The sequence below is a fragment of the Lolium perenne genome, chromosome 1 (assembly GCF_019359855.2).
Source record: "Lolium perenne isolate Kyuss_39 chromosome 1, Kyuss_2.0, whole genome shotgun sequence".
Taxonomy (NCBI): domain Eukaryota; kingdom Viridiplantae; phylum Streptophyta; class Magnoliopsida; order Poales; family Poaceae; genus Lolium; species Lolium perenne.
Window position 1 is genome coordinate 266,067,919 of NC_067244.2, and position 16,055 is coordinate 266,083,973.

The 16,055-nt window shown below is 49.7% G+C and overlaps 1 protein-coding gene across 1 annotated transcript; it reads right to left on the reverse strand.

Annotated features, from left to right (window-relative positions):
* Positions 1–3,769: 3,769 nt before the first annotated feature.
* Positions 3,770–11,977, reverse strand: LOC139835057 (uncharacterized). Its single transcript, XM_071825038.1, has 3 exons — positions 11,548–11,977; positions 9,946–11,082; positions 3,770–7,602 (listed from the first exon to the last, which is right to left on the reverse strand). The coding sequence occupies exons 1-3, from the start codon at positions 11,845–11,847 to the stop codon at positions 4,960–4,962; spliced, it is 4,080 nt and encodes a 1,359-aa protein (XP_071681139.1). The 5' UTR covers positions 11,848–11,977; the 3' UTR covers positions 3,770–4,959.
* Positions 11,978–16,055: the final 4,078 nt, after the last annotated feature.

The window sequence follows — 16,055 nt, forward strand, 5'->3', positions numbered from 1 at the left end:
TCTGAAGATCAAGCGTAGCGTCATTACCACATCCAACCAAAGAACTCATAGGCCTGGGAGTCTTCAGAACAGGGCAGCGGATGGTCGGGTGTGCACCGGAGTCGCAGACCAAGCAATAGTGAATCACCTTGCAGTTCTTAGTCGCATGAGAATTGTCCGCGCATTTCCAGCAGCGACCCGCTCTCTTCGGCTTCAAAGGCGGAGCCTGCTGCGGCTTGAGGAACAGGTAAGGGCAACTGCTGCGGTACAGGGGGCGGCTCCACCAAAGGAGTAGCAGCCGGCATACCCCCTGGATGCGGTGGCTGCTGCACCAAACTTGTCACAACGGGTGGCGGCACGGCAGCCACCCCTCCCGCCGCAGCAACCACGCCCACGGGCTTCTTCTTTCTTCTCTTCTTGGCCTGCCCCGGTTGTGCCGGCTGCTGCTGATTAACCGGCTGCGGAGGTGCAACCGGCTGCTGCATCGGAGGATAGTGAAGGTATTGCCCCGGGTACGGCTGGTACTGCTGTGGCGGCGGAAAGGGCTGCTGCTGCTGCGGCATGAATTGCGCAGCCGGGATCCGAGGAGGAGGCGGGCGGAACCCCACCTGAGGTCGAGGCGGAGCCGAAGGCGCGGGTGGCATAAGAGCCCCTGCCGGCCACCCCTGGAACCCCGGCGGCCCTTGGTACGTAGCATTGGCGGCCACTCCAGCTGGCTGAACTGAAGACGGCACAACCAGGCCTTGCGGAGCCCCCGGCGGCGCGGCGCGAGGCGGTTCAACCGGGGCCTGCTGCGCCCCTGGCGGCACGGCACGAGGCGGCCCGGCCATGCCTCCAGCTGCAACTCCCCTAGCAACCACGTCGGCGAAAGATCTGTTGCGAGGCGTGCTGGAGAAGGGTGACGGGATTGAAGGGCGGAGAGATCGCAGCAGCTCGGAGGGATGCGAGTCGGCGACGGCGTGGTTCTGATTCGGAAACGATCGTATGATCGTATGTCGGCCAGCCGAGACCGAATAAACCCTCCGCCGATCCTCCATCTGCAAGCCCACCAACGCCCTACACAGGCCAGCCCAGCAGTTCCGCGGCCCACCAACGTCCGACGCCGCCGATCCCGCCTCCGCAGTTTCGAAACGGGGAGGAGGATCCGCCTCCTGCGCCTCCAACTCCGGCGAGGAAGATCCGCCGCCCGCCCGATCCGACGCCCTCAACGCAATGTCGAAGAAATCGCCGAACACCGCCGGCGGCGTGAATCTCTTTGGAGGAAGGGGACCCTTCCACCCTTTGATCCTCACGGGCTGGCGAGGAAGCCTGAGACCCGGCGGTGAAGTGGAGCTAGCTCTGGCGCTCGCCATCCCTGGAGGCCGCGAGGGAGACACCGAGCGAGCTCTGGCCCCGATCGACGTCGCCTGCGTCCTCCGCTCCCAGGTCCTTGCTTCAGCTCCAGGGAATCCAATCTTCTCCCAAAAATCTTCCAACACCGCTGCCTGATCTTGAGACCCAACCGTGGCGATCGGCAAGACTCGCGGCTCGTCGCCAAGCCCTTCCCACGCCACTTCCTCCGCCACCGTCATCTCCTCATCCGCCGCCGAAACCTCTAAGGCTTCAAAACGACTCCCTGAGCACGAGGAGGGATCGGTCTGGAAGGAGATTGGCGGCAGATGGAATCGCCGGCGGGAGGAGCGGCCCGGCACCAGCCATGGATCGGGCGCACGAGGCGCCTCCGGCGTCGCCTCGGTCATCGCCTCAGACTATCTCTATCATGCATAGGCTTATTGGACTGAATGTTGATGATGCGTATACATTCTTATAAAAATGAACCTCTGATCGAGTACACATTCTTTTGAGATTAATACACGAGAGCTCCATATGCCCTGAATATCTCACTTAGTCACAAGAACACCGTGACAGCCTGCATGCCTCTTAACTAAACTGCAAATGCCACAGAACTTGGGTTAACCTGCATCTCACAGTTTTAGCCAGGACTTGGATTGACCTGCATTTGCTGGGGTGTGTGTTTACAAACCGACGAGAACAACGAAAAACAAACACTATCTACTTCGTCAGTTTCAGGCCCTGCACATTCTCATCATGGAACTTCCTTCAGGTCCACCTCCTCTGCAGCAACATATAGTAGAGAAACACTGCAGCTCCCAGCATGTGACGCCGGCCAGCTGGTTCTCGGGTATCTCGGTTTGGCGCTTGCTCAGGCAACTCCTCAGCTCGATTCGTCCTGTTCCAGCCACCATCTTTCTCCAATCAGTTAGAAGCCGTAAAGTCATACCTTGAAAAATGTTCGAGCAGTATGAACTACCGAGCTATCACACTACCTTATTATATCGTACTACCGAGCAGTCTGAACTACCGAGCCATAAAGACATACCTAGAAAAATGGATGAAATCAGAGGCGCTGGCGCGCCCGATTCACTCCACGTACCAAGGGTTGCCAAAGGGTTTCCGACGCTTCTACTGTGCATCAAAACCGGTCAGCTACTTTTGAAACATGCGGGTGCGCCCAAAACAAAGCCGGGTCCAGCTATTGGGATCGTTACGAGGCCGACATTGGCAGTACATAAAGCAGGGGATGTGAGCTACAGGGCGCGCATTGAGACAATGTATAGTTCTGTAGAAAAGGAATATATAATGCTTGATGATGTGCAGCCTCGAGGTTCCCGGCAAATTTGGTGTTTGAGGATTCCATTCTGCAGAGCATAACTGAAAGAATGTAAACCTCGTCGCCACACGTGGTCTCTCGAGTTTAATCTGATATCAAGTAGCTACAGATTCATTACAAGTTCCCTGGTGCACGCTGCAGCATTGAAATTTACGCACACCAAATCGGACTTCAGTAAAAGGAGGCCGTAACGCACCAGGCGTCGGAGGCGTCGGAGAATGAGTGGATCCGGCGGCCTCTCTTCTCCTTGCGGCCGGCGGGGCGAGAGAGGTCCGGCTGCAAGAGAGCATCCTCGCCTCGCGTCCTGCATGCTAGCCGTGCCGTCCCCGTGGAGGAGAACGTGCTCGATCTCATGGGAGCACCTGCCCAGAGGATGGATGCTCTGAGTAGCGGGGTGCCGAGCGCCCTGCCCTGTTTCTCGGCGCCGGCGAGGAGAAACAGGGAAGCTGCGCTGTGATGCGCGACATTCGATTCATCGGCGACGACACTGAGGCGGCAGTGTCGCGAGTCGTTTGCTCTCGACCCTCATTTGGGTTCGTCGGACCTGCAGGAGGCAACCGGCGTCTGATCTATGGATGACGGGAAGGACATGGCCGGCGACCACAAGATCGCTCAGTAAGTTGCTTCTTCCTTCCAGTTCCACACCATACCAATGGGTTTCAGAGAATGATTTCTGAATGTTGATGACGCATATAAATTATTCAGAAAATGAATGGCAGTATATACATTACTTTTGAGATTCAGTTTCCAGTTTGTCAAATAGTATATGCCTTCTCTTTTATGAACACACGCAAAATCCATAAGCCCTGAACATCTTGCTTAATCACAAAATCGGTGGTGTTCTGTCAGGCTGGGACACTAGATGAGGTAAACTAAATCTACCGCCCAAGCCACAACAACAGTCTAACTCGGGCATGCTCATTTTCTGTTCCTCTACCCAATGCACAAAACACCAGTACAAATATGCTGAGTTCCTCTGAGATTTCAAGCGTTCCGCCTCGTTTACATTCATCCTTTCTTTAGTTAACTTTCACAAGCTAGCAACAGATACTGTATCATGCTCTAAAAGTGTTGAGCGAATGTTGCTTTCAGTTGTGGACCATGCCCAACACAATCATGTATCAGAAAAATTCAGAATCATCAGTACGGCGTAGATGGATGTCACAAAGATTACAAGTACACACTGTTAGGTAACAAAAAGGACGAAACTAACAGAACACCCAGAGTTATCACTCTTTCATCACGTTGACATTCATGCTTTCTACTAGCTAGTAGTTCATATGAATAATAGGCTGCATACATGAAGCAAATGTCACGTTCCGATCAATTTCCAAGTGTGATGCACTGGCTGGTACTGCAAACAAATCCTCAGTCACTTGTGTCGATCTTTTCATTAGCAGTGGCTATTATACACCACTGCATTGTGCTTCCTAACAATCCCACACACTACTCTACAAGCAAGGTCGTTGAGGCCGCGGACATTCCAGATAACAAGGTTGTGACTCATTGGGGGATACAATTTCGACCTCATGCAAACTGACAACAGAACAATGGCTTACTAGACCGGGGGTAACTATCTGGGCAGGGGTGGGCGGCTTGGCTGGAGGGCGCCGTCGTAGAGAGGGCGCCGATCTGCTCCGGTGAGAGGGGAGCTGTCGTAGGGTGCAGAGTACTTGCCGAGAACCTCGTCATCTCATCTGATTCCCTCTCCCCTTTCAGCTATGGCGAGGCCCCTCTTGGAAACAACCAGCTTGCGAGCCAAGCATGATGGGCATCTGGGCGAGCTGGAGCAGCTGGAGTCCACCGCCCCAACAACAGGACCCATGATCGGCGCATCCCGCCTGGCTTGATCTGGGCCCTCCTGCCCAGCGCTGAGAGCTCGACAAGCGGCATGATGGTGACCTGAAACCGGAATGTGGGCCTCGAATTCGTCAGACACATCGACCAGCGCGGGTGTTCTGCGCGTCGGCGTGGCCTTTGCTTCCAGACCAGCACAGGTGTCACCATGGGCAGCAGCAGTTGCAGCTGGCATGGGAGCCTCGGGAGCCGTCAATGCCAGCGTTGATGTGCGATATACACTATCTAGCTCAACCAGCTCTAGACAAATCTCTGCAAAGTAAATAATGCCAGTTCGTTCATTAGCCAGTACTGCAAAGGAATTCCCAGATTACTATGTCGATCGTTACAATGTTAGTTGCTATTATCACTAGATGTACTCTAGAAACCAGAAAATTTCGTCCATTTTTTACTGCTCTACTATTCAAAGCAAAGTGGTGTTTAACAAAAGGAAAATTGCAAGGCAAAATAGATTAATATGTAGACAGTTGTGCATGAAAGAACCCTCTGTAGTAAATGCAAGACAGAGTAAATTCTAATATAAGAAAAGGAGAAAGAGTACGTAAAAATAAAATAAGATTAGTACTACAGAGAGCCAGCTTTGGTAGGACACGCACCTTGTCTTCTATGTGAGCCAGCTTCATCATGTTCTCCTCTAATTCGCACCACTGATTTAGGTCAGGGCAATCATAAATATGTAGTGTTTGGAGGTTGGTGAGTTGTTCCATGCCATCAGGAAAACACTTGATACCCTTACAATCCCAGATATCAAGAGTCACAAGAGAGCTGGGCAGGAGACATACACTTTCACCCAAGTGATTTAATTCAGGGCATCTATTAATGGATAGTTTCTGGAGACGGGTGAGTTGTTGTATGCTTTCTGGCAAAGAACACAAGACAGCACAGTCCACCAGGACAAGTTTTTTCAGGGAGGTTAATTCTCCTAACCAGTGCGGCAGTAATGCCATCTTGCTGCAACCCCGCAGTTGTAGCTCTTTGAGTTGCCAGTTGTTCTCGTTCAGCCATTTTGGCAGCTCTTCCAAGTATTTGTCTTCTAGTGTTAGAATCTTCAGAGAGGAGAGATGTTGGAAGACCTCTGGTGAGCCGGTCAGATCGACTGAGCTTTTAATATGAAAATCAGTGAGGCCAGGGAAGTGCTGAAGCAACCTCCACAGAGGTACGTTGCAGTTTTTAACCCACAACTTGGCAGTTACGGCAGAAAAAGAGGAGGTGACACTAGTGTGTGGTCCAGTACACTCTTCCAATGATGATAGCACATTATCATTCTCTGATATCACCCACTTTCTAGCTTTAGGAGGGAGCGGTTTAATCCTTAACGTGGGGCAATCATGAATTTCCAACTCTTCAAGCACGTGCTGCTCGCCAGTGGAGTGTGACGTGGTCCACTCTTCCAGGTTTGCCATGCCTCTGAGAACCAGACGATTTAGGTTTGGTAGTTGGTCCAGTACTAGCCAGGCTGGAAAGCTGACACCGATGTAACCACATATCTCAAACGTCTTCAATGTGCTTGGTGGCACCAGATTTTCCATCAAAATTTTGTGATCCACAAACCTCTCAGCATTTGGAGTCCACTTCAGTTTCAAGTACTCAAGATTTTCCTTCCCTGTCAAATTTATACATTGTGCCTCTTCTACGGACTTCACATTTTCAAGTTCAGTCAAGTTGAGCTCCACAGGATCTATGTGCTGTAGCAGGACGAGGTTGCTACTAGAGTGGCCATCACCAGGCTGCACCCCAAAGTGTGGTAACGATATTGCACTGCTGCCAACCTGAGGGGCTTTGGAGATTGCCCAACAACCATTTATATCAAGAAACTTCAAACTATCCATTGTACCTATATTTCCTGGTATCTTTCCAAGATAAATGCATTCTGTGAGGTTCAATGTATGCAGTTTTCTCAGGTTACAAATACTTTCAGGTATACTCCTCATACGATTATAAGACAAGTCCAAATGCTCCAGATTGGAAAGATTACTGCATATATAGTTGATGATACTGTCCACGGTACCTTCATCCCTAGTAATCAGCCAAGACACATTCAAATACCTGAGTTTGGTCACATTTTGTGGCAGCAACTTGGTAAGTGTACCCTGTAAATTCAAATGTTGCAGATTGGAAAGACCAGCCAAAGCTTCATCTAGACAATCAATCTCACGACAGTCTGATAGATCAAGATGCACCAAATTTTTTAGACTCCCAAATGACCTTGGCAAGTCTGACATTCTCATACGACCTGACAAGTTTAAGTACTTGAGTTGAATGAATCTGCACAAAGCTTCGGGAAGCTTTCGAAGATCACACTTCCCGAAAGATGATAAGTTCAGATACTCAAGTTTGTTCAGGGTGCCCAAAACTTCTGCTTCTTGGCAACTTTCAAGATATGAGCTGAATGATAAGTTCAAATACTCTAGTTTGGATAGGACGCCCAGAGCTTCTGGCATCTCTCCAATTTTTTTGCAGTAAGATAAGTTCAAATATTCCAGTTTTGTGAGGCTGCCCAAGAACTCCGATACACCTCCAATACAAGAGCAATTTGACAAATCAAGATGCACTAATTCTTTTAGCCTCCCGAATGATTCTGGCAACTTTGCAATTTCTGAACAACCGGACAAATCAAGATATGCCAGACCTTCAATTTTTCCAATGGATTCTGGTAAAGCCAAGATTTTAGAAGACCCATGAAGGTTAAGGTACAATAACTTTGAGAGCTTGATGATATCATTCGGAATGACTGCATCTTGGACTCTAGGAGCATTAAGATACCTCAGCTGCTTCAATACACCAATAGAATCTGGCAACTTATGTATGATGCACTCGCTTAAGTCAAGGACGCGCAAGAACTTGGCAGAAGAAAATGCAGCATGGTGAAGTTCAATTTTGTCACAGTCCATAAAACGGAGTGCCCTTATCTTGGATGACTCCAAGCCCAATGGCTTACTACAATCATCAAGCAATGCATAATGGTACCAGCTTCCCTCAGTGTTCCCGCCTTTGCCAACGACAAGAATCTCATCGTCCATGACTAATCTTGCTAAGTCATGTACCAGATCATGCATGGTCAACAATGTAATATCTTCATCATACAGTTCGATAGTCTGAAAGAAAATCATTTTACAGAGTCAGATTTTGGGGTTTCTTATATTGAGAGAAGTCCACTTTACCCCCCTAAACTCGTCTCAAAGTTCAGATTACAACCCTTAACTTTACTTTGGTTCAATCTTCAACCCTGAATTCCATAACCCGTTCGGAATTGGAACTTCTACCCTTTTTTAACATGTTTTCAACCGGTTGTTCTCGCCAGTTAGCGGGTTTTCTTCCTATATACCGTGCCAACTCATCAACATACAACATACACGATACAAGAAAAACCAGCTTAATACAATGCAAGGGGTGATTCTGAACCGTTTTTAGAATTCAGGGTTGAAAGTTGAACCAAAGTAAAGTTAAGGGTTGTAAGCTGAACTTTGAGACAAGTTTAGGGGGGTAAATTGGACTTCTCTCTCTTATATTTGAGACAATTTTTGAATTAAATTAGTTATTGAATAGTAATTTCTACTTGTGCTTCTCCGCTGTTTCCCAAGTATAGATTTTTTTCCCTAAACTGTAAAATTAAATAAGTATGTGCTTAAGTGTTGCCAGCAAACATAATTCATTTCTCGGACAAGTGCAAAGGAGTTTTGGATGACGCGATGATGTTTCTCAATGCATGGCAGTCAATTAACATCATATTGAAAAAAATAGATAGTTCCAAAATTCTGAGAAATCCTAAGAAACCAAAGAACGGAAAGTAATCATACGTTGAAACAAGTCTAGAAAACTCATAAATAACTTATGTAGACTAGAGAAAAATCATCTATGATAAATCAGAATTTCTTTTAAAATGTGAAGGCATAAAAAAGCAACACAAAGATTTATATGTCAGATTCCTAGTGCTAGTTAGGCTTGTATGCAGAAACCTTCGCTACGTCATCGTGAAAGAAAAATCTACATAGTCTGGACAGTTAAGAATCAAATTATATGATTTATTATTCAGGAATAGTTGATGAATCAGAACTGTACTTTTCCTTGTAATATTATACTAGATCAAGCCACTGTGTTTTGACTCTAGTTTAAAATCCAGACCAGATCGCTGGTCAGAGCAGAATAAACCAGATCTGATGACCCTATTGGTTTCTGAAGCTCTACATATTGTTCCAGGGGAAACCAAGTGCTTGTTTGGATAGGAAGTTTTTGCGCTAGATTTTAGGAAAACTCGTTTCGGTAATAATTTCCTGAAAACCAGTATTACTAATTACTCGGTTATTAAGAATAAGCAGATGGAAAATCATGTTTGGAAATTTTGTTGAGAAAAAATTGGGGTAGCTGTAATTAGTTTCCTATAACCGCTATTTCATAAGAACGATGAATATTCATTTCCCAAAACTTCAATTGCTTGGATTGTGGAAACCAATTTTTCCTTATCTGTGTTTTAAATGCCGCGTCCAAAAGAGATTTTGTTAGTTATACGGTTGCCTGGTTTTAAGGTAAACCAGTTGTGTTGAAAAACTGTATCCAAACAAAGCCTAAGTGGGACTAGTGTGTAAGTGGCAGTATGTGGGTGTCGGTTTCATGTACGATTGTAGTCCCAAATTATACATAATCCTAGTGGCATACAATATGTGGATTTGGAATTCATATATACCAATAGAATTGGATCACTAATCCCACAAAATTGTAACATTCTAAATTGATCCTTATTTGCAGAAGGGCATGCACTATAATCTTGAACTTTTTGTTATGCAGTTTGCAGTATAATGTCATGTTTCGGCTTGATAGTAAAAGCATCATTCATACAAAAGTGAAAATAATAGAATTGTTTCATTGCAAGGAATGTGTGTATTTTTCACGGCCAGGAATAGGCTTTGACTACTAAGGAATGTGAGGATTTCTCGTAAATTGTCCAAGTTAGCACTACATCTGTTCCTTTTTACTTTTTGAAATCAATAGGGTCATCCAAGAAAATATTGTCCACTACTACTTTATTTATATGTTTGTAATATATAATAAATATACTCCCTCCGATCTATATTAACTGTCGTTAATATGGATGTATCTAAACATACTTTAGTTGTAGGTAGGTCCATATTAGTGACAATTAATATGAATCGGAGGGAGTAGTATTTTTTGTGGTACCTCTAGTAGTAACATTTCCACGTGGCAAACCACTTATGGATTCACGATTGATGGACCCGACTCTATAAGAGAGGAGACTATCTATGGAAATTTATATGTTAAATGTGGGTGCAGTTTAACTTCACAATTTAGGATGGACATTCCCTACAACACTACCTTTTGCTACTAGCCATCACTACTTTTGGTACTATATGCTTTCGTTGCATCACAATGATTCAAAGAAAATAACAAAATTGTTCTATCACATAGGGTATGCATAAACTCACCGATGGTGACTTCGAATGTTCAAGGAAAGAGAATCCCAAAAGCTGACTAATGTATCTCTCACCAAGCTGCCAAGTAGAGAAACCAAGAGAAACCCATTGGCGAATAAGATCATCTTTAATTATCGTGTGACCTTTTGGAAATATTGCACAATAGGCAAAGCAGAGCTTCATATATGAAGGCATGACACTATAGCTCAACTTCAGAGACGCAAGCACTTGTGAGGAAGATGTATCTTTCAAAGAAGATACATTCCATATATCACTGTCTCTGACTGATTCCCATTCACTAAACTTCATAGATTGCAGCATGTGTCCAAGTGATTTAGCTGCTAAAGCCACACCAGCACACTTCATTGCAATGACCTTCCCTATCTTCTCTAATTCTTCTTTATCACGTCTAGATTCAAATACACTTCTTTGCTTTATTATAGACCAACAGATGTCATCAGTCAATGGTGCTAATTTGTATGGTTTGATGGTAGAGAGTTTTTTTGCTACGTCCTCATCTCGTGTGGTTACAATAACAACCACATTACCGCCCTTCCCAACCCTAAGCATGTCCATCAGACTTTGCAGATGAAATTCCTCACCCTCCCATAGGTCATCTAAAACAATCAGAATCTTCTTATCAGCCAGAAGCTTTTGAAGTGATTTATGTATCATCTCCATTCCAGTGTACTCACTCTCTTTCCCTTTCTCTGATAGTTGTGATATGATAGAGTTTCCAATTTTCTTCAGATCAAATGTCTGGGACACATAGACCCACACCTGAGAGTATCCTTTGAACTGAGTATTATTGTAAATCATTTTGGCCAAGGTTGTCTTGCCAAGGCCCCCAATGCCATATATAGGAAGGATTGTGATCTCTTCTGTCATGCTATCAAATAAATAAGACAATATTTCCTCTTTCTCCTCAGTCCTCCCAACAATTTGTGTCTCCATGATTGACGACGTTTCCCGTATATCGGTGACCTTCAGCTCATTGGCATTAGTGCCTTCTGTTAATCTGAATTTTTTGTGTTGATCTGTTATCACCTCCAGATCCTCCCTCATCTTCTCCATCTTATTGGCCATTGTGATCTTGGGAACGACTGTGATACAAGGGATCATAATTGCCAAATATTTTTTGAAGGATAACTGCAAGAAAGTTTATTCGTTAGTACTGTGTGAAAGGGCAAGCAGTGTACAACTGCATTCAGCCCAATAGGAGATTAGGTTAAAACATTAAGAGCCACACCCTCTTGTTTCTATCAGAACAAATTTTGTTTAGTTTTGAAATATACATAACATATGCTACTGTTACAGAAATATAAGAAAAGTAGATTCAGAAATGAGAAGTCTTATAAAAACTAGAAATCTAAAACACATAAGTCAATGTGAAGATACATAAATTAACTTACTGCACAAAAAACATGGGTACTAGTACACACCTTTGATATTTAATTAGCTCCAGCAAGTTTAGAAACCAAAACTACACGGGATAAATCACAGAAACTACATGGCCAGGAGAGTTTTTCTATAGAAAGAAGTGATGACCATGTCTTTAGTCTCAAGAGTAACCAGGAAGTACAATGAACTGGGATTTCTGTACCGCACATATACCTTCCGCGCAGACGGCTGGGAGATTACTTCAGTGTCGGCCTCGAACTCATCAATCATGTCTGAGATGGCGTACATCGCGTCCTTGAGCCGCTTCAGCCACAGAAGTGTAGATTTATCCGTGACCGACCGCTTCCCGGCGTCCTCGAGCAGGGCGTCGACAGACTCCAGTGCCATTTTCATCTTCTTCAGCTCCTTGTCAAAGTTCTTGTACAGCTTAATCTGACCACCGATGGCAGAACCAATCTGGTCACCCACCACCTTGAGGATGGCAGCGGCAAGCATTCCGCCGAGCCCGGCCATTGCCGCCGCTGCTCAAGGTTGGGGGAGGGGACTGGGAGCAAGAGCGGTGAAGGTAGACGCTCCAGCTTCAGATCTGATCTAAGTAAAGCCTGGGTTCCCGACACTGTTCCAGGTCAACTCTACAGCAAGTCTTTGTTTTGCCGCGTATGACTGTGACATCCATTCACGCGAATTTTCTAATTTCTATGTTTATTAATTCTTGCAAACCAAAGAACACGCTTTCTTAGGGCCGTGCCCCCCCCCACGATATGTTATTGTACTCCATGTTTCTCCCGCACATGTACCAATCGAACTTGTATTCGATCAGGACTAGTGGCTACTAGTCGCTTTTTGTCTTTCCTTTCCCCCACAATAGTGTTGCTAATCTATGCGCATGCGCAGTCCAAGCAATGAAATCTTTTGATGGAATCATAGTCAGCAACGAAATCTTTTGATGGAATCATAGTCAGCATTGCTTATTGCACATCGATCTTGGCCACCAAACCAATGCACCATGTGGCTACAAGAAACGCACGCCATGGATGAAGATGTTGTTGCCAACGATGGCATAATCAAACTCGCCACAGATAAATCGAGACGTTGAGCCGACAGGTGGGGAAAACGGTTATGAGGAGCGGGCGACGCGGGGGGCGATTCAAATCTTGAATCCGCCTCGCCGGAGCGCCCGGTGGGGAGGCCGTCGGCGACCCCGGTAGGAAGGATGGTCGCGACTCGCAGGCGGGTGACCGCGGCGGAGGCGACGGAGGCACCGGAAGGAGGATGCGTGAGCGTTCGGGTCGAGCAGGGCGTCCGGGGAGGTGATTCGATCTCTGAATCCGTCCGGCCGGCGCATCTGGCGGCGAGTCCTGTGGCGGGCGACGGGGAGCTGACGTCGGCGCCGTCCCTGGGGGAGGGGATGTGTGGCGGCAGGTCTTAGGCGGAGGCGCCACTAGTGGCGGATTGGGTGTCGGAAGAGGAGGATGACCCGGAGGTGGGGTTGGTGCAGGAGGGGTTGGATCTAGAGCTAGGGAGCTCGCGGAGGCGGCAGCCGGTGGCGACCCTTGTCGGCTACGTCCAGCGTGCGGAGGAGCTTGGGGGCTCCCTCCGGTGTGTGCGCTCGAAGGAAGGGGATCCAGGTCTGGGGGTGCGCGGCGCCGCGCTTCGCGAGGTTGGGGGACTCGTGGTCCCCGAGATCGACGGCGGCGGCACCCGCTCGGCAGTTGGCGGTGGCGGAGGCGACGGGGACGGTTGCGTCAGCTGTCGTGCGGCCGGTAGAGGCGCGACGTCCTCCAGGGGCGCCGGTCGTCCTGGGGACGGACGTGGGCCTGGGCCGCTGGCTGTGGAGGGGTGTGTTGATGGGCTGTGTCCAGGGCCCGCCCAGGCAGCTACTGTTGTGGTGGAGGCAGGGCCTGTCTCTCGGCCTGTGTCGCCAGGGGTGGTTGTTGGGCCGGTCGGCCCAGCCCGACGAAGGCGCTTCATATGGCTTTGGATGCCTGCGGGCTCGACGGATCCAGAGTTAAGGTTTAGAGCGAGGCGGAGTGAGGTGCGACAAAGGCTGTCCGACCCGTCCGTGCCGCCGCACTGTCTTCTTCGCCCCCGGTGTGAGCCGCCGCCGCTGGTGAGATCCTTTGCCGAGGTAGTGATGGTAGGCTACGACGACGGTCGCAAGCGCCGGTTTGCGGTGGATGGAGGTGGCAGGCGCGGCGGTGACGGCTACGATAGGCGCTCAGAGGAGGCGGGGCGTGAGGGCGGGGGGCTTCGGCGGGAGTGGCCGGCCGGAGGGAGGTGCTGGGGGTTACCGGTATGCCGAAGACCTCGGCCATCGCGGGGGCTCGCGCGGCAGGGATGAGTGGAGCTCGCCGCCACGGTGGCGTGAGCACAGCGTTGGGAGGAAGAGCAGCGCGACCGTCTCTGGCTAGGGGAGGCTGGGGTGGCGCAGGGAGACCGCGTGCTGGCTGGTGGTCAGGAAGACCAAGGTCAACGCCAGGTGCAGAGGTACCGCGGCAAGAAGCCGGGGGGGCGCGGCAGGGCCATCGCAGCCGAAGAGCAAGGCCAAGGTCGGTTCGCAGCGGGCAGGGCCCCCGCTGGCGGCGAGTGTTTAAAGTGTGGAAGGGGTGGGCACTTCCAATCTGAGTGCACGTATGAGCCTCTGTGCATGTTGTGCAGCGGCGAGGGGCACTCCTCTGCTTGCTGCCCGACCAGGGGTAGGTCGCTCAAGCTCCAGACCATGGGACAGACCATTACCGGGGGAGGCTTCTTGAACATTGACGTTGAGCCGCAGAGGTCTGGGCAGAGGAAAGGCAAAGTCTTCTCGGCGGTGATCAAGTTTAACACGGTACCACTCTCGGAGGAACAATTGTCAGATGAACTCAAGCACTTGGTTGATGAGCTTTGGGATTGGCAAGTCAAGAGGGTCTCCGAGACAGAGTTCTCGGTGATGTTCCCAACTAGGCAGACCCTCAGGTTGTGCACGGGTAGCGGCAAGCTCTACCTGCCGTTGTGCAAGATCGAGACTAAGATCCGGGAGGCCTTCTGTGCTCCGAAGCCGTACCTGGTGCTGCCGTCAGCGTGGGTCCAGTAGACGGGGGTCCCAGAGGATCTACTCGAGCGAGAGAGGCTCATGGCTGCCTTCGCGATGGTGGGGCGAGCCATTGATGTCGATGACCTTTCGTTGCTGAAGTGTGAGAGGGAGCCGGTCAGGGTGCGTTTCCAGTGTCGGTACCCTGAGAGGATAAAGGGTTCGGTGCAAGTCTTCGTTAATGGTGAGGGTTTCACCGTTGGTGTGCAGGCTGAGAGAGGCCCGAGGGGTGGGTTGGGTGGAGGGTCGGGTGCGCCGCCTCCCCCACCGCCGAGGCAGGACAGGGACGATGAGGATGGGGATTTCTCGGACGAGGAATCCACGGACAATGAGTGGAACAAACACGGGAGAAGGAAGAAGGGGGGCCAGCAGGAGGCTCCGGGCAAAGGGCGCGTGGGGACGACTGAGGCTGAGGGAGGCAAGTCCACCGGGAAGCAGGCGGCAGGGACGAAGAGCGCTCCGGTAGCGGGGCAGGTTTGGGAGGGACCCAACCTGCCGAATTCCTTTAACCAGTACGGCTCCGACCTGGAGATGCAGCTGGGTCTATTCTCCAAGACCATGGCGCTGCCAGCAGCGGTCGTGCTGGGGGCTGACTAGGAGGGGGCGCTGGCGGAGGAGTCCTTCATCTCGATGGAGGACGGCTCCCATGTGACAGACCCGCTGGCGACTTGGGTGGCGGACAGGCAGCCGCCAGTGGGGCCACCTGCCAAGGTAGCGAGGCTGGGTGTGAGTCTGGCGTGGCCAGAGGGGCAGCCTCTGGAAGTGATGGAGGAGGTGTAGTCGGTGGTGTGTGAGGGGGAAGAGTCGGTTGCATTCCCGGACCTGCGGAAGGTGGTCACCCAGGTGGCCCCGATTCCGCAGGCTAAGCGCACGCCGACGATCCCGTATGCAAGGAAGAAGAAGGGGGTCGGGGTCACGGCGACACGCAAGAGCGCGGGATGCAAGGGTACGATGCCGGTCATGGAGAAGGCGCACTGGTCAGACAGGCGGAGAGGAACTTGTTGGACGCGGCTATGGACGAGGCTAGGAGGCTCTACGCGAGGGAGAGGACCTGGAGGGCCATCCATTCTAGTCTTCTAGCTTGTATCGGTGTCTGTTGTCAGTAGGTTGGGGGGGTGGGTTGCCCCGTTGTTGTGTGATCTGGGTCGTGGTGTAGTAGGTCTCAGTCTTGTAGCGGACGGTGGGTTGTGCTGCTTATGTGTGTCAGGTATCAAACTCGGATGTATGGTTATCTACCGTTGTGGCTTTATTAATTTAAAGATGGGCTTAGGCCTTATGTATAAATAAATCGAGACGAAGATAGAGAGCACTTTTCTATGGTGTTCAACTGAACCTCTTTTTTCATTTTATTCTTGAGTTACACCAAACAAACTAAGGTGAAAACAAGATCAAGGTTGACCATACCGGTAACACGGCGACCCATCCCGCCCAACGCCGTGACGCATCCCAAAAGAGAATGGCCGCGGTGTCCGAGGCGACCCAAACCTGGCTCAAATCTGGGCCAGGTTTGCGTGGCCGCAGATGGCACGCGACGTACTCCCGCGTTTGCATGCTCGCCTCCAAGGCCCACCTATCGACGCCTGAGTCCTATTAAATGTGGACTAGGAGGCGGACTGTCCCTATCCAGTCCCCACTCCCACTCCACTCTGCA